Source organism: Anguilla rostrata, chromosome 5 (genome assembly GCF_018555375.3).
Source record: "Anguilla rostrata isolate EN2019 chromosome 5, ASM1855537v3, whole genome shotgun sequence".
NCBI classification, from domain to species: Eukaryota; Metazoa; Chordata; class Actinopteri; order Anguilliformes; family Anguillidae; genus Anguilla; species Anguilla rostrata.
The window spans coordinates 30,479,485-30,497,185 of NC_057937.1; the positions used below are offsets into that span (position 1 = coordinate 30,479,485).

The window sequence follows — 17,701 nt, forward strand, 5'->3', positions numbered from 1 at the left end:
ATTTGGTAATATTTCGTTAACTCGTAAATACGTGAGAAAGTAAACGCTTTCAAGAATTACCATAAACTTAAATCGCAACGTAGCCTGCATAACAATCAATCTCAAACTGTATTAATTTATTTGCTTGGTTAACAAGCGTGCCAATTTCATGAAGAATATGTAATGATCATAATAATAATAAATAATCCGTAATCAACCATTGGGAATTCCCGTGTTGTCTTGTCATTCACGTCAAAACATTTACAGGATCATATTTAGTAAAATCAGCTAATCATGAAAAAGACAGTAACAGTTTAATCTTGAAGAGATATGAACACCACAACGCCATGAACACCGGAAGCTTTGAAGTACGAGTGCGATAGGCTACGTCTTTCTGTGGTGTATTTTCAAATTTACCCCACCCCCTCCGCAAAATAAGACAGCGAAACTAGTTTGCCTTTTCCCCAGGTTCCAGTTATTTATTTATTTATTTTTACAAAACGAAAAGGCTTGTATTTTTTTTTTTGGTGCTTATAAAATATCTGGGAGGTAACTAGGGACACACCCCCAGTAATATAAGGATGAAATATAAATCAGAGCATGTATACCTAGCATTTTAGAGCATATTTCTGTGTATAAACAGGCAATCGTGACGCGCGACAAGCCGAAAAAATAGAACTGAAGCGAAAAACTACGCTTCAGTTCGCTTGTGTCGCGCGAGCTTCGCAGCCGGTACGCGACGCGTTCGCATCTGGTGGAGACGACGCCGCCCGCTGCCATTGTAATAACAGTACTTCAACTACGCTTCAGTTACGCGCGTGATACGCGCGTAGTGCGCTCGCGGCCGATACGCGTGCGGTGGGTGCCCGGCTTTACTCCACCGCCGTTTGTGATGTTCACTCGCTAGTTGACGCTAGCTAACCGATCGTTCGCAAGCTGTTCGCAAGTCACTTTTAAACGAATAAAAATGAACACTGTCGGCAGTGATTAACAAATCTACCAAGTATTTTAATAACCGATCTGCAAGCGTGTGAATATGACAATGCACTTTGTAGGGCACGTTTTCCACCTGGTGCATGAAGACAGAAATAATGTACATTGAGTTTCTAATGATTTGTTTTTTCTTGTAGATCATCAAAACCAATGGAGAAAAGCCAACATACGCAAGGAGCCCCCAGGACCGATTCTGAGAACCACTGGCTTAAATGCTCTTGTCGGTCTCTTAAATGCTTAAAAAAAAACATGTTCCTTTCTAAATGCCAGTCTTACAATGATGGCTAATTTCGTTAAATTCTATGTGTGCGATTTCACCGTGTGTTGTATGTTATCCAGAAAATTAAATCGTAAACCGTAAGACTCTTAATGTGCTTTGTGAAACCTGAAAATTCTGCAGTTTATCCCAAAATCGGGATTATAGCTTTGTCACATCCGTGAAGCATGGCCCAGGTAGACATTTACAGAATGTACACGACTGACAAGCCGTCAAACACGTTCGACAGATTTAATATTTGCTGGATAGGGTTAACTAGCTAGCTTGCTAGTCAAATGGCTTGGTAGCCGAAGTTGCGAACTGTTTTATCATACTGGACTACCAAATATAGCAAATAAGCATTAGCTGATTACGCTTTCTGCCAACTAATTATTTGGTTAAGTAGGCTAAAGGAAATAGTAAAAATGACTTGGCTATATAGGATTATACTATGAAATGGGATGCCTGCATTTTCTGACTTCGCACAGGTGGACCGTGGACGATGAGTTGGAGCTGTCAGGCCAAATTTCTTCATCCCTCCAAATTGCTTCCCCCCATTCACTTCTGAGGTTACGTTTCCGGTTACGTTCCCGTAATGCGTAAATTAACGTCAATTATTGCGTGGTTGCCAAGCGTTCTCTGCTGGTTGCTAACGATGCAATTTAATACAAGATGCTCACAACTGCCAAGAATTTACTTCAGACAGCTTGAGAGGTAGAGAAGATACATCAGCTTCAGGAGATCTTAAAAAAACTGTGCGGCTAAGCCTAATCACTTCTTTACATTTGTTCATATTCTCTTTACTTATTCTGATTAGCGAATAGTGTTTGTAGTTACTTAAATCCAATATAGTCTAACTTATTATTTACATTAGATCTAATCTCTTGTTTTTACTGTTGTAGCTTGTAGCTAGCTAGCTACCTAGATAGATAGATAGATCGATTAATTTACTGATTGATAGATAATCAAACAGTGATAATCCGGATTGACTGATTGATTGATTGATTTTAACAACTGGCTGTTTCGCTGTGGAACATAGTATTACTGAATAAAAATGGTTGTGTCACTAAATGCCATTTTTCGCTCTCTCCCAGGGGACTTATGGTAAGGATGTGCCAAAGAATCTGAGGTGGGGTATACGGTTGGCCTCAGAAAAATTAGGTCTTCAAGGTAACACACTTAATCTCTTCACTCATCTTAAAATAATTGACAGTAATCTTGGCTCAAATGAACAAAATTGTGTTGTGTGTCCTGCGGTTTAGGTGATTCCCTTTACTATGGAGACAGGAGGGTAATTCTGACAGGAGAGGAGAAAGTGGCCGTGCTCACTGAGACCCACGCAGGCCATTTCAGACCGAAGAGGATGCAGGAGAAGATCACTCCTAGGTTTTATTGCGTGGCATCACGCAGGACACCCTGGATTGGGTTAGTGAACTATTGTGAAATACAGGGAGCATCATAAGTGCTGGGACAATTAAGCATTTGTTCTTATTTTGTCTCTGTAACAAACCATTTCGATTAACAATTAATCAGAATGTTTAGGGTATAATATTGTGAAAAAATCCAAATGCATTTTTTTGTCATGCATTTGTTCTTATTTTGTCTCTGTAACAAACCATTTCGATTAACAATTAATCAGAATGTTTAGGGTATAATATTGTGAAAAAATCCAAATGCATTTTTTTGTCATGCATTTGGGACAGAAATGCATGCATTTCTGTCCCATTTTTTGTCATGTTTTAAGGTGCGCACATGTCCAGAGTGCCAGCGCTTCGAGAAGGTGAAGACAGAAGCACCCGAACTGAGGCCCATCAAGCTAGTTTCCCCATGGCACATGATTGGTGAGTGAAATCATTGATGAATCTCACACACATAAACAGACAAATTCATATATAAACACACACACATACAGACTTTTTCTAAAGTGGATACTTGACTCCATACCTTAGGCGTGGACCTCTTTGGGCCAGTGGCGAAGTCTACCAAGGGGAACAGGTACTGCCTTACCCTACTGGACTACTTCACCAAGTGGGTGGAAACCAGGACCTTCACGAAGAAGATGGCAGCCAATGTGAAGGAGGTGTGGTATACATTTTGTTATGGCACTGCCACTATGAGCAGTAATAAAAAATTCAAGTATGTTTTATGTTATGTTTATGTTATACCACACAGGCCTTGAGGGACATCTTCTTCACACATGGTTTGTCTGAAGTTATCCTCACCGACCAGGGCAGTGAGTTCAAGAAGGAGGTAACCTTATATTTGTAATACTACACATTTACATGGTTCAAGAAGGAGGTAACAAGAGAGGTGGGAGGACAGCCTCAGAGAGATTGTGTACGCACATAGCACCTGCGTACAGACCTCGACCAAGTACTCCCCCTTCCGCCTTTGGGCAGGAGGCACGTCTGTTTACGGAGGTATGTCATTTGTTTTTATCAAAGATTAGCTTTGCACCAAGACTAAAAGCAAGGGGAAGCATCTAACCTATCTCTGTATGGCCTATTCAGTAATTAGCACAATTATAGAAGCTGTCTTTGTACTGAACGCACAGAGGTGAAAATGGTATTGATCGTCTAGTCTAACTCTGGGTAAGTCAATCAAAAAGCATGTTTGTCAAAAATGTTGGCATGTTCCTTATATTTCACAGTGAGAAAGTGCTGTAGTTTAATAGTTAAAAAACGGGTTTTGTTTTGTCTGTTTGCCAAATGCTGTAATTTCAGCTAACATCTGACTGTCCAGAGGTAACAGCTTCTGTTGACCCAGACGAAGATTCGGTGGAGGCCTTTGTGCAGCTCAGGGGTGGCCAAGATGAGAAGGCTTTCGGAAAGGTACATAGGATGTTGATGTATGATGTTGTATCCTATTATACATAGATAACTCAGTGGTTACTTCTGGCTGCTTAGTGAATTTATCTTTATTATTTTCCGGTAAATCTCCAATAAATCAGGTGATCTGCAATGTGGAGAGGGCCCAGGAGAGACAGAAGCTGGCCTACCAGCGGAGGATGAAGAGGGGAATCAAGTGCTTCATCATCACCCCTGGTATGGAGGTCCTCAAGAAGGATGAGAGGAAGAAGGGTAGGCCGGGGCGTACCATGGACCCAAATTGGAGCCAAGCCACATTTAGGTATGCATACATACATTCTATTTGATGCAATATTTAATTCTGACCATACATCTCATTTTCTAGGGTTACAGAAGTACTGCCGAACAACTTGGTGCAGCTGGAGACCCTGGATGGAAAGCCGCTGCGCATAAAGACACCTTATGCGTCAGTGAAACCTCTGCGCCAGAGTATGTCAACTAAATCCGGTTTAGGCAACTTTTATTTAGTGTTGATATCTTCTTTCGCTTCATAATATACCTGCTCTCTCATTTAGGGACACAACCTGGCTGGCCCACTGAGTCCACTCCAGAGTCTGCACCTTCAGGAGATGCTGAAATGTGCAGCTTTGAGTCAGAGGAGGCAATGGAGGTACTGTAAATGGATGTACTTGAAATAAATAGGTTGTTTATGTGCATACATGTTTCCTTTGTATGATCAACACAATTTCAGGTTCACTGTCTTGTGGACCATTCCTTCGCCACCCCCACAGAAGCCTGGGAAAAGGATCTGCACCCTGACCAAGAACAACTGATAAGATCGTTTCAATCAAAAATGAAGTATATGTTTAGATATTTGAGTCATCAAGTGATAAACATAAGTCATTAATTTCTTGATTTAACAAATGACCCTAGACAGATTACAGCAGAGTCATACAAAATTATGTTGTCTTAAGCTTGAGTATGTCCTGGATCCTGAGCGTCCTGCACTGGAACTGATTGCCAAAGAGGAAGGCATGTGTTTGACTTGAGAAGACTTCTGGTCCCTTGGGTTGTCCAGAGACATGGACTCCACTGTGAGTATTGTAAAAGTTGTTTGTTAGGCACAAATTATAAAAAACACATCAGACTTGTAACAATTTAAGTACCTGTATGGTTTCTGCTATTGTTTTCAGATTGGGAACGCTTGCCTGAGGCTTGTCCGGGAGGCTGCTCAGAGATATGTATGATTTCTTTCTCAATGCAGCACAGCAGAGACAGTTTGCTTTTTTAGTCATTTTGAGTTATTAGTCATTAGTTTATTTGTGTAAACCTTACATTTCCGAATGCCTTTGGATTCAACACCATTACAGGGCAAAGATGTCTTCATTGCTGACATGTATGCCGTACCAACATGGAAGCACAAAGACAACAATCCTCTGTCAGGCCTTCCAGTGAGTACAACTAATCTTAAGTATTAGTAGTTACACTAATCCAAACGTTTATTATATGAAATTCATGAATTGTCACTACAGAAGGATGCACACCTGAAGGATGCACTAATCTTCCCAGCGTGGACAAACTGCAATGGGCCAGAGCACTTCCTTCTATGTGTAAGTAATAAGCAGAGAAGTTACATTTGAAATCACTGCAGATAGCTATGAAATCTTGGTTAATAATTATATTATTTATGCTTCTTTCTGCATTACCCATTATAGGTGTTGAAGCCAGCCAAGAGAGAGATTCTCTTGCTGGACTCTCAGTTTGCCCTTTGGCCTTCAGGTTTTGGTGATGCGGAGTACATCTTTAGGTCCCTACGTAATAAATAATTCAGGCCACGGTTCTATTCTGGCCACCTCTTATTCTGACCGTATTTCTGTTCTGGCCATGTTCCTGTTCTGGCCACATTCCTGTTCTGAACGTATTCTTGTTCTGGCCTTGTTCCTGTTCTGGCCACGTTCTTGTTCTGGCCTTGTTCCTGTTCTGGCCATGTTCCCACTATATCTTTTGAGATTTGCTACTGATGTCGTTCATATGTTTTGCTAAGTTCCCATGGCCTGCTCATTTGATCAGTTACTGACCGTGTTCATAAGTTTGAGTTTATTGTAGGCATTGTGAGTTTTATTTTTGACAGGACTGATTTTATTTATTGCAGTAACATTGCTCAGTGCATTATTCCTGGATGCTGGAGTGAGATGACTGGAAGGGACATGCAGGTATAATACAATTTCTTCTCCATGTAATAGCAGTGTCTTGTAATAACGTCTAAAAATATGACTTTACATGGCGTAAAATGTGTGTTATCAGGATATCCCACAACAGACATCCGGGAATGACTGTGGCATTTTCATGCTCATGGTAAGTTGAGTTTTAGGTAAATACTGGATATGTGCCCAGAACAAAATTGAAGGAAATATATAAAATCTGGAAAATATATATATATATTTTTTTTTCAATATGCCCTCTGCATGTGTACAGATGCTCCATTCCACTTCAGTATGGTCAGTATTTGAACGTCTACATAATCAAAATGACAAATATATGTTACCATGTGAAACTAGTGTAATCCTTTTTGCTGTATCTGCTGTAGCTGGACATGCATTCAATCCGGCGGTGGTGGTGTGTCCTTCTTATGGAGCGCTTTTCGATAGACGGGTATGACAACTACAAGAAATACATGATTTATTGCTTTTCTTTAATATTTACAGAGACTGGAAAATGTTCTAACATTTTTCATCATTTTCATTAAAGCCACGGCCAGAGGTTTGCTTTCTGGACAGATGAGGCGAGTTGTCTGTTACAGGGCATTCTTCAGCCGGTGTACCGGGTGGGCAAGGGAACTACCATGGAGGTCCCAGCACATATCGCTGAGCGGACAGCCACCGAGCAGGCACTGGTTGACTTCATTGTCAAGGAGCGCGGGACCGAGGAACAACTACTGGTATGTAGGGAAACAATGGTTCTGTGAGGTATGGGCATGTCACTGTGTTCCTTTTTTTCTGAAAACACAGGCAATCATCAGTGACAAGGAACCCTCCAAGTGGCTGATGAGTTTCCAAGGGAAGTCGCCTAACAAAGTCCCAGTGTACCTTGACAATGACGCCCAGAAGAACAGGTTGTTCAAGTATATGAACAGTATATCCTCTCCAATTGTCATCAGGAATCATATACTGTTCATTCTAGAGGTATTGTTCCCAGAGGTGAGACTCATATCACACACTGATGCAATCAGACTGGATGAAGTGCAAGACATATAAGGACCTTAATTACTTTTCCCATACAAGGCTATCATCGGTGCACTTTCTGCTCTTGGGAAGATGACCCTGCAGAAGGCGGCGGAGGAGTTCTCCACTGGCACACATCTCCAGGAGAAGCAAGGATAGATTTTAATTATTGGTTTGTTGTAATCAGACCCTGATGTTACCTTGATTTGACACCTCTTTTTAAATCCCTGTTTATTTTAGTGAAAGAGACAAGTTCAACAGGAAGGTGGACCATCATACAAAAGAAGTGGACTCTTCTAATTCTGCTGTTTAATTTTCTTTTTTTGCACTGTTTCTGTGTACTTTGTTAATGTTTATAACTGCTCTGTCAATCTTTTCCCTTCCTCTGTTTTGTCTGTCTTTTTCTAAATGACAAAATCACCCCCCCCCCCCCCATTACACTGAATTTACAAATAAACATTATTAAAACTGTGCATTATGTATTTTTCTTCAATGGTGTTTGCATTTTGGACGTAAATGGTAAAATGGTAAATGGACTGCATTTATATAGCGCTTTTATCCAAAGCGCTTTACAATTGATGCCTCTCATTCGCCAGAGCAGTTAGGGGTTAGGTGTCTTGCTCAAGGACACTTTGACACGCCCAGAGCGGGGTTTGAACCGGCAACCCTCTGACTGCCAGACAATCGGTCTTACCCCCTGAGCCATGTCAACGTACAATTAATCATAATTATGGCTGGGTATTTTTCACAGAAAATATTGGAATGGAGCAATCCAAGTTTTTGAAAATCATGGAAAACTGAAAAAAGTAAGGAACCATGGTGTTTTACTTAAAAACATATAACGTATCAAATGGACCAATATATCTCATGTGCGGTAGTGGGAAATGATCAAGTGCAACTGCTGCAAAAGTTTCAAGTGCTTGAAGTTTTAAAAAATAAGTCAGCACGCTTGCGACAAGGAACAAATAACAAGGAAAAATACACTGATAGGTTGTTACCCTTACCGCTTCAGTCCATTACGGAAAGCATGATTTTTGCCTTTAATAGAACGTTGTTATGAACAGCATGATGAAATTTCATTACTAAAAAAATATATAAAACAGTAACCGTGCATCAGTTTGTTTTCGTACAACGTTGTAGCCTACATTACGTATGCGTCTGATGAAGTGCCTGTTATATTAACGCAGGGGTGCAGTGCTGACACATTTCATGGTTGTGCCCAGCTTCTGCTCTTAATTATTTAATCATCTTAGTCTTTATCTGATATGCATAAGCACCAGCTACAGCTGAAGAAACAAGTGTATGCTAAAGATTTCACCGTACTCAAGTACTAGAGTGCACCAGCGTAGTTCAGACCTGTCAGAACAATAAAACTAATAACTGGTTGGAACAAAAACCACGACGCAGACGGTCCTCCAGGACCGGAATCATTCTTGGAAAACACATTACAGTGGCATATTTGATGTCACCTCTGTGATCAAACAAAACTAGTAGTACTGCATGTACTAGGCTGTAATGACAAATAATTTCTGTTTTGATGGCTTGTTGACTATGCTTAACATGTTAGGGGGTGACTTATTACACAAGTTTATACATGCTATGGCTTGTAAATAGACTGTGCTGCATGCGATCTAGCAAGAAACATACATAGATAGCCTGCGAGACACCCCGATATAGTTAACTAGCAAGCTAGCTGGAAGAGCTTCTCTTAGTCTTATATAGAAATAGCTTACGCATTAAGGGAACATTAAGTAGTGCAAATGTCGCTTCTTCTTAATGGCTATTTTGCTTCCTGCTACTTGGGTTACAGCTGAATATGTAACGGATCGCTAGAAATGCTAGTAGGGACCAGCCTTTTTCATATTAACCTGAAATACACAAGACGGGACACTTCTTCAATATGATCTCAAGTAAAGTATCTACCACTTTCATTCTTAGAATTGATAGATTGCGATTATTGCACTATCACAAACTGTTAACCTGTGTAATCAGCGAGTTATTCGACTCAGGTTTTCAGTTGCTAATTAGGTACACTCGGAGCGACGCTTTATTAGTCCTGCTAACTCGCAGTTTAGGTAGTAAGTGTATAATTCGTCCAGGTGCGTAGAACTGCCGAAATCCGTCCTGCTAGAGTTGGATAAGTATCTGCGTTCATTTACTAATTACATACCGCGTTAGAGTTTAAACTTTTCCCTGTGTGGAAACTGTTCTTTGTTTTTAGGTTGTGTTAGGTCTCTTTGTTTTTAGGTTGTGTTAGGTTTCTATCTACCACTTTCATTCTTAGAATTGATAGATAGCGATTATTGCACTATCACAAACTGTTAACCTGTGTAATCAGCGAGTTATTCGACTCAGGTTTTCAGTTGCTAATTAGGTACACTCGGAGCGGCGCTAGCGTCGCTCCCTCCTAGTTTATGAGCCAGCTCCCCATTCCAGTCTGTGTTCTCCCCCTCAGAAGGCGCTTCCAGCGACATGGCCCTCCTCGACAACGGAACCCCTCAAACCTCTGCTACCCCCCGCTGACCCCTTGTGAGAACTTCACGGTCACAGGGGGGCTATGGAACTGCCAGTCTGCTACGCACAAGGCAGACTTCATCTCCGCCTATGCCTCCCTCCAATCCCTGCAGTTCCTTGCCCTCACAGAGACCTGGATCACACCATACAACTCTGCCAATCCTGCTGCCCTCTCGTCCTCCTACTCCTTCTCCCACACCCCCCGGCGATCTGGCCGTGGTGGTGGTACTGGTCTACTGATCTCCCCCACCTGGAAATTCTCTGTTCTCCCCCTCCCTGACCTGACTATATCCACTTTTGAATTCCATCCTGTCTCTATCACCTACCCTGCTAACCTTTATATTATTGTTATTTATCGTCCCCCGGGGCCCCTGGGAAGCTTCCTGGATGAGCTAGACACCCTGCTCAGCTCCTTCCCTGAGGACGGCACCCCGCTGATCCTCCTTGGAGATTTTAACATCCACCTAGAAGCCTCCCAGTCTGCTGCCTTCCTACCCCTACCCCACTCCTTTGACCTCTCCCTACAACACTCTCCTCCAACCCACAAGGCAGGCAACCTCCTAGACCTGATCTTCCTGAGGACCTGCTCCAGCTCCAATCTTACGGTTACCCCCCTGCATACGTCTGACCATCATTTCATCTCCTTCTCCCTCCCCCTCTCTCCACATCCTCCCTCTCCCCCTCCCATCCACACTGTCACTGTCCGCCGTAACCTCCGCTCCCTATCACCCTCTTCTCTTGCTCCCAGAGTGACTGCTTCCCTCCCCCCTCTTCAATCATTTTCCAAGCTCCCCACTAACTCTGCATCCTCCACCCTAACTTCATCTCTCTCCTCAGCACTCGACTCCCTATGCCCCTTCGTCCCTAGGCCAGCACGTTCATCCCCTCCCAGTCCATGGATGTCTGACATCCTACGCACCTCCAGGGCCACCCTCCGCGCTGCTGAGAGGAAGTGGGCCAAATCCAGGGACCCATCTGACCTCTCAGCCTATCAGTCTCTCCTGACAGAGTTCTCTTCTGCTGTCACTGCCGCTAAGGCAAAATTCTACCAAACCAAAATTCATAACTCCATTTCTAACCCTCGTCAACTTTTCTCTATTTTCTCTTCTCTCCTCAGCGTGCCACCTCCTCCACCCCAGTCTTCCTTCACTGCAGATGACTTTGCAGCATTCTTTGACGAAAAGATTGCAGACATCCGCAGTTCCTTTGCCCCCTCCGCGTCCTCCGCCCCCTGTTTCTCCACATTTTCTCTCCTCTCAGACACTGAAGTCTCCCAGCTTCTGCTCACTCACCGCCCTACCACCTGCGCCCTCGACCCTATCCCCTCATCTCTCCTTCAAGCAATCACACCAGACATCCTCCCTTTTGTCACCTCCCTCGTGAACTCCTCCCTATCTTCTGGATGTTTCCCCTCATCCTTCAAGAGGGCCCACATCACCCCGCTCCTGAAGAAACCCACACTAGATCCTTCAGGCATTCAGAACTACCGCCCGGTATCTCTCCTCCCTTTCCTATCCAAAACACTTGAACGTGCTGCATCTAACCAGCTCTCTGCTTTCTTCTCTGAGAACAACCTGCTTGATCCCCACCAGTCTGGCTTCAGGCCTGGCCACTCGACCGAGACTGCACTCCTCTCGGTCAGTGAGTCACTCCATGCCGCACGAGCAGCCCCCCTCTCCTTTTCCTGATTCTTCTAGACCTCTCCGCTGCATTTGACACTGTGGACCACTCTATCCTCCTGTCCTCCCTGGCAGCAACAGGGATCCGCGGCACAGTCCTTGACTGGATTGAGTCTTACCTCTCTGACCGTTCCTTCCAGGTTGCCTGGGCGAGTAAGGTATCACCACCCCGTCCCCTCACCACCGGAGTTCCCCAGGGCTCAGTCCTCGGTCCCCTTCTCTTCTCCTTGTACACCAGATCCCTTGGCCCTGTAATATCTGCCCATGGCTTGTCCTATCACTCCTATGCCGACGACACGCAACTCTTTCTCTCCTTCTCCCCATCGGACACACAGGTCCCTGCCCGCATCTCCGCTTGCCTGAGGGACATTCAGAGCTGGATGGACAATCACCACCTGAAGCTCAACCCGGGAAAGACGGAGCTAATCTTTATTCCTGCTCTATCCTCTCCCCTCCTCGACTTTTCCATTTCCCTAGGGGACACCGTAGTGACATCATCACCCTGCGCCAAGAATCTCGGAGTGGTGATGGACAACAGGCTGTCCCTCTCCAACAACATTGCAGCAGTAACCCGAGCATGCAGATTTTTCCTGTACAACATCCGCAGAATCCGCCCCTTTCTCACCACCTACTCAACCCAGCTCCTGGTCCAAGCAATGGTTCTATCCCGCCTGGACTACTGCAACTCTCTTCTGGCTGGACTACCGGCATCTGCCACCAGACCCCTGCAACTCATTCAGAATGCTGCGGCTCGTCTGGTCTTCAACCTCCCCAGACACTCCCACGTAACTCTCCTGCTCACTACCCTCCACTGGCTGCCTGTTATAGCTCGCATCAAATTTAAAACATTGGTCCTAGCATACCAGGCAGTCAAGGGATCAGCCCCAGCATACCTCCACAAGATATTCAAACCCTACATGCCAGCTAGATCCCTCCGTTCTGCTACCTCAGGACGCCTAGCACCTCCCCCTCTTCGCACCTGCACTTCCAGAACATGTCTCCTGTCTGTTCTGGCCCCACGATGGTGGAATGACCTCCCTGTGGAGGTCAGAACAGCTGAGACACTGACCCATTTCAAACGACGACTGAAGACTCACCTCTTCAGGCTGCACCTCTCCCCCTCCCTCCCTTCCCCCCTGTAAATGACTAAACTTAGGGTTGTAACTAGGCAGCTGTTTCGTAGGTGACTAGTTGCATTAACTGTCTTAACGACTACTTGTATTTTTTCCATAGATTGCGTTGTTGCCGTTCTCGCTGTTAGTGTTAATCAGTTTAACCATCAGGGTCCAAGTTGAACTATGCGGTTGTTCCCTGCACTTGGACCGGTACTTCTCTCTAGGGGTTTCGTCATACTTGTTCCTGGTTATGGTTATACACTTTGTTGTACGTCGCTCTGGATAAGAGCGTCTGCCAAATGCCTGTAATGTAATGTAATAAAGACAAGTTCCATTAATTTCTATGCAGTGGCAGATACACGTCCCCGTAGCAACTAAAGCTAGCACTGGGCGACCTCTGACATATTTCCCGGCACAGAAAAAAATCGCGAAAGTACTGAAAAAATTACCTCCGGAGGATAACAAGGACGTTTTTTTCTACATAACTAGGTACAGGTTGTTAGTTATATTTCTGCCCCCTTAAAATAACTAGCACTTTGCTGTAAGCGGTGGGTACAGACAACTTTACAATTAGGACGTTGGCTTTTCTCCGTTGCTCTTAATGGTCTACAAGAAAATACAAATAATTCTAAATCCACGCCTGCAAATCCATTAAAATACTTGGTAAATTTGTTAATCACCGCTGATGGCGTTAATTTCTACTTGTTTAACGTGACTTTCGAAAGGTTAGCTAGTGTTGTCGTAAAATTTAGTGTTAACACATTACTACGGTTGCGGGTCAGGCACTCTTCACGGTAAGAAGAAATTTTAGGATAGCGATTCCAATATTGCTTGTGTCGAAAGTGCTGTGACGGAAACAGCGATAGATTTACCCAGTGAAGTTTTATGCACTAATTTGTGCCTTTTCTGCATCAATTTATGGTGGAAATGTAAAGGAAAACACAAAATTCAGGGGGACAAATGCACATGTTCTAAATATTGAGGGGGAGCTAACATTAAAAACAGATATCGATAGCTAAAACAAACTTGTGATTTTACAAGACGTGTCCATAACGTACACAAAACATTGGCTAAAATACCAACACTGCAACATGGGGAATCACGTTAATTCCCTGCTTAGCAACCGAGTGCAGCTATCGCTAGGTAGTTTTGTTCTGTGAACATCACATTCAGACAGTGTACCAACAGCTATTAACCAGCTAGCTACGTATCATACTAGCAGATATCATAGTTCATTCATTGACAACTAGCTAGCTAACATTGACGTTAGCTGGCGTATTGATAGGTAACGTTACAAATATAAGATTACCGTTACTGTTCTTTCTAACCGCTGTGAGTAACTGACTTTAGCTGACGTTGTCATAAAAGTTTTCTCGACCGTGAAAACCATAGACATGTATGTATGTCTATGGTGAAAACTGCCTGGCTTGTTTACATTTTGGACAGATGCTAGTGGGTAAATCTATCGCTGTTTCCGTCGCAGAACTTTCGACACAAGCAAAATCGGAAGCGCTATCCTAAAATGTCTTACCATTTTTATTTCTATAAGGGTTATGGGAAGTGAAGTCCATAGTATGATCGGCTTGAGCAATCTCCTGTTGACTACATATCCCATTTGTGCTTTCGTAAGCTCAAACTTTTCGTGGCCATGGGGGTAAACCATTGCTACTCTGTGAAGAGGGGAGTCCATAATTCACGTTATGTTTACACGCGTTACAGACCTTTCCGCATATTTTTGAAGTCATCTTTTATTGCTGTTGAAGCCTTTATTGTATGAAAGCTTTACATGGGAGAGGGATCAGTCATGGTTGGGGGGGGGGGGCAATTCGATTCTTTAAAAATATTGGGGGACGTCCCACCCATCCCACCCGTCCCCCCCGGTTCCTACGCCAATGGATTTACCCACGAGCCACATCTGTCCGAAATGTAAACAAGTAAGGCAGTCTTCACGGTTGGGGAAAATTTTATGACAGTGTCACCCAGCGAGTGAACACCACAAACGGCGGTGGCTCATTACTAACTGATTGTGGCGAAAACAATCCTCATCGGATGTACACGAATCACACAAATGACCTATTTTGGATTCAAAACGGCGAATTTTGTCGAAAAGCGACTAGTTTGCACGTATGCGTGAAGAGTGCCTGACCCTCAACCTTAGCGTTTTTTCCCCAAAGATGGTATTTCTAGATATAGTCTAATTCTGCCGCTGTGTTAACACATTTCTATGTTTGCCGGTCAGGCACTCTTCACCGTAAGAAGACATTTTAGGATTTTCCGATTTTTTAATCGGAACTACTAGTTTAACGTTGCCTACACACTGCTTAAGTTAATAAAAAGAATGTATGCCTACTTACCAACGAGATGACGTGATAACGCACGCGGAAGTTTGTAACGAGGTTAGTTACCCTACTAAATAAGAAATGGTGGCTTGCTATGTAACGTTAGCTTGTGATAGTTGGAAGCGTCAAGTGTTGAACGTCACTCTACGCACAATGAGGGTAAAGAACACTGATCTCAGACCTGCTGTTTTCCTATAGTGCGTTCACGTTTTAATCAACAGATGTCGCTGGTGAGCTTTCCAACCGAGCACTGTAATTGTAGTTTAAAAAACATCTTTAAAATACTTTAAAAATTCCCTGATGCTTAGACCCAGTGGGGGGTCAACTTAGGTTCGGCGGGCCGCCGGACTTGCAATACACTGGCGGAAACCGTGTCCGTCTCGCAGGCTATCTATTTATTTCTCTTGCTAGCTAGCTAGCGATCTATGAATCTTGCTAGAGAGAGAGATTTTTTAAAATATGAATTATTGTACTCACTGTTTCACCTAATCTACACACGCCATTACACAAGCTAAGATACAGAAAAACCACACACATACACACACAAATTTGTATTCTGTTCATATGTTTATTGTTTGTTGTATTCATGTTTTTGCAATATATATATACGTCATGCCAATAAAGCTTATTTGAATTTGAATCTTCGGACAGAGATCTGACCAATCGGCACAATGTAACAGCACAGCGTAACCCCGGAAGTGAATAGGGGGGATGAAATTTGTAAGGGGGATGAAATTTGTTGTGACAGCGCCATCTCCCACCCCAGTGACCACAGACTGTAGCCCCTACTGTAGCTTAGTCCTCTGCAGTAATCAGGAAGTGACGCAAACTGTACCTCATTGGTCCACAACAAATAAAGTGCCTAAATGACACAATAAATCATGAAATCGGCCCATGGACAGTCATAAGACGAATAACATACACATATTGTGACTATTTGTTCTTGTGAGAAAAAATTATTGACTTTGTATTTTGACCACATTTGTGCCGTAGACTTGCATGGAAACCGGATATGGAAACACCTATACTGGAGCCAACCACAGTGGCGCTAGTGAGCAACGTCTATCAACAAGACCAGGAAGTGGCTGCTTGCACTGGACACAGCTACCCAATGAGGATTTTCCTTCATCACGAGTACGGATATTGACACATTTTACTCGGATGGTACTCATGCTCGTAAAAAGTACATTATCCATACCGGATACTCGTTTCATCCGAGTATTTGGCTCAACCCTACTTATTACTCTCTTCGAATGCTGACCGAAGCTAGAAAGCTAGTTTTAACTAGCTACATGCCAGTGCAGTTATTTTCATCCAGCGTTCAAACATTTCCTTAACTGTTTCCTCTTCATTTATTATTCAGCTCGCATTAGCTAGTTAAGAACATCTCCGATGAAGAACCTATATTGCTTACTACCTAGCTAGCAAGCCAGCGGAGCAAATGCCACTGTACCCACCCCACCCGCAGTTCCAGCAAAGAGATTCGAATACCAAGAGGCGACACTCCATTGGTTGTGCAATGTAACATCTACGCCCAGCTGCTGAGCCGGGCCGCTGCCATTTTGGGGTGAAAGTTAATTGTTTACGTTGCTGTGCTATGACCGCAACCTGTACTGCGCTGTTGGATTCTAGCGGTTAGTGTCATACGCTCACCTTTTCATGTTGACACTTGAGTTTATTAAATAATAAATTATCAGTAATATCAGTAATTCCCACTATTACGATCTCACTTTGACATTGCAATTTTTGAACCACGGACTGGACAGGAGAAATATATCTAGAAAATCACCTAAATAGTAAGAAGACCAGATTTCTTAAGCGCTATGTCCACGGCCCCATAGAATAAAATCATGGACTTTTTTTGCCACTGTTGTAACGTTAACGTTACGTTTTGCTGAATATAAAAATGCATCGCCAATTTGTAATTTATTCACCGAAATCTATATACAGTTAATGGCAAGAACAGAGTTTAATCTCAGCTGAAACGTATAACTGGTCAGAATATTTACTTTACCCGTTGTCATTTTGAGAGTAAAAACTAATATATTTAGGCTATCATCACTGTACGAGTCTATGTAATACATTTTCAGTGGCTATTAAAGGTGGCAACATGAGTCTAAATACAAATAAATATAATTTTGTTATCATTCATATCATATTCATAAAATGTTATATTTTTGCTGTCATACCCTATTAGTCAAAGTTCTTGAGAGGGATGACAGTATTTGTATTAACTTTTATTTCATCAGGGAGAACATGAGCAGGGTCTCTTTAAGACCGTGGCAATGTTTACATCATGTCTTAATCGGGTTGTCTTAACGTTAACGTTAGTTGTATTTTTTCTGCAATACTATTATAATTTAGTCCTATAGCTAACCGTTTGTGAATGGACAGACACACGCCAGCAATAAATTAATGTTCGTTAATCGTTAGCTAATGTTAGCATGTAATTTACAAGAACAGCTAACGTATACCATATAAAATCAAGGGAAATTTGGCAGGTCTAGTTTAACTGAATAATTATCTGTAGTCTTATAGGGAGCCGGTGAAAGGCAATCACTGTCTTATTCTGATTTTTTTCTACAAAAACCTATACTAATTTATTACTAAAGCCTATCGTTTGTGAAAAGACAGACAAGGAATCGTTATTAATATTGTAGCGTATAAGTAACGGTATTTCTGCCACTGCCATGTCGATAACTAGCTAGCACTTTGACAGGTCCCGTCAAACTTCAGTTTCTACACTGTTGTGAATAAATTAAAAAAACCTGTCAGGATCTTTGGGGAACCGGTGAAAG

At 42.9% G+C, this 17,701-nt stretch overlaps 1 protein-coding gene across 2 annotated transcripts; it reads left to right on the forward strand.

Annotated features, from left to right (window-relative positions):
- Window positions 1-884: 884 nt before the first annotated feature.
- LOC135255052 (PWWP domain-containing DNA repair factor 3A-like) lies at window positions 885-7,729 on the forward strand. 2 transcript variants are annotated; one of them, XM_064335774.1, is made up of 18 exons: window positions 885-2,398; window positions 2,491-2,653; window positions 2,973-3,069; window positions 3,178-3,308; window positions 3,401-4,059; window positions 4,179-4,357; window positions 4,421-4,524; window positions 4,611-4,705; window positions 4,787-5,129; window positions 5,229-5,486; window positions 5,568-5,645; window positions 6,188-6,248; window positions 6,340-6,390; window positions 6,489-6,533; window positions 6,623-6,687; window positions 6,784-6,973; window positions 7,044-7,232; window positions 7,317-7,729. In XM_064335774.1, exons 11-18 carry the CDS (start codon window positions 5,620-5,622, stop codon window positions 7,413-7,415), a joined length of 726 nt encoding a protein of 241 aa, XP_064191844.1. In that variant the 5' UTR covers window positions 885-2,398; window positions 2,491-2,653; window positions 2,973-3,069; window positions 3,178-3,308; window positions 3,401-4,059; window positions 4,179-4,357; window positions 4,421-4,524; window positions 4,611-4,705; window positions 4,787-5,129; window positions 5,229-5,486; window positions 5,568-5,619; the 3' UTR covers window positions 7,416-7,729. The 2 variants fall into 2 exon arrangements, with proteins under 2 accessions (XP_064191844.1, XP_064191845.1); XM_064335775.1 differs by lacking the exons at window positions 885-2,398; window positions 2,491-2,653; window positions 2,973-3,069; ... (5 more) ...; window positions 4,787-5,129; window positions 5,229-5,486 and having other exon boundaries at window positions 5,563-5,645; window positions 5,751-6,248.
- Window positions 7,730-17,701: the final 9,972 nt, after the last annotated feature.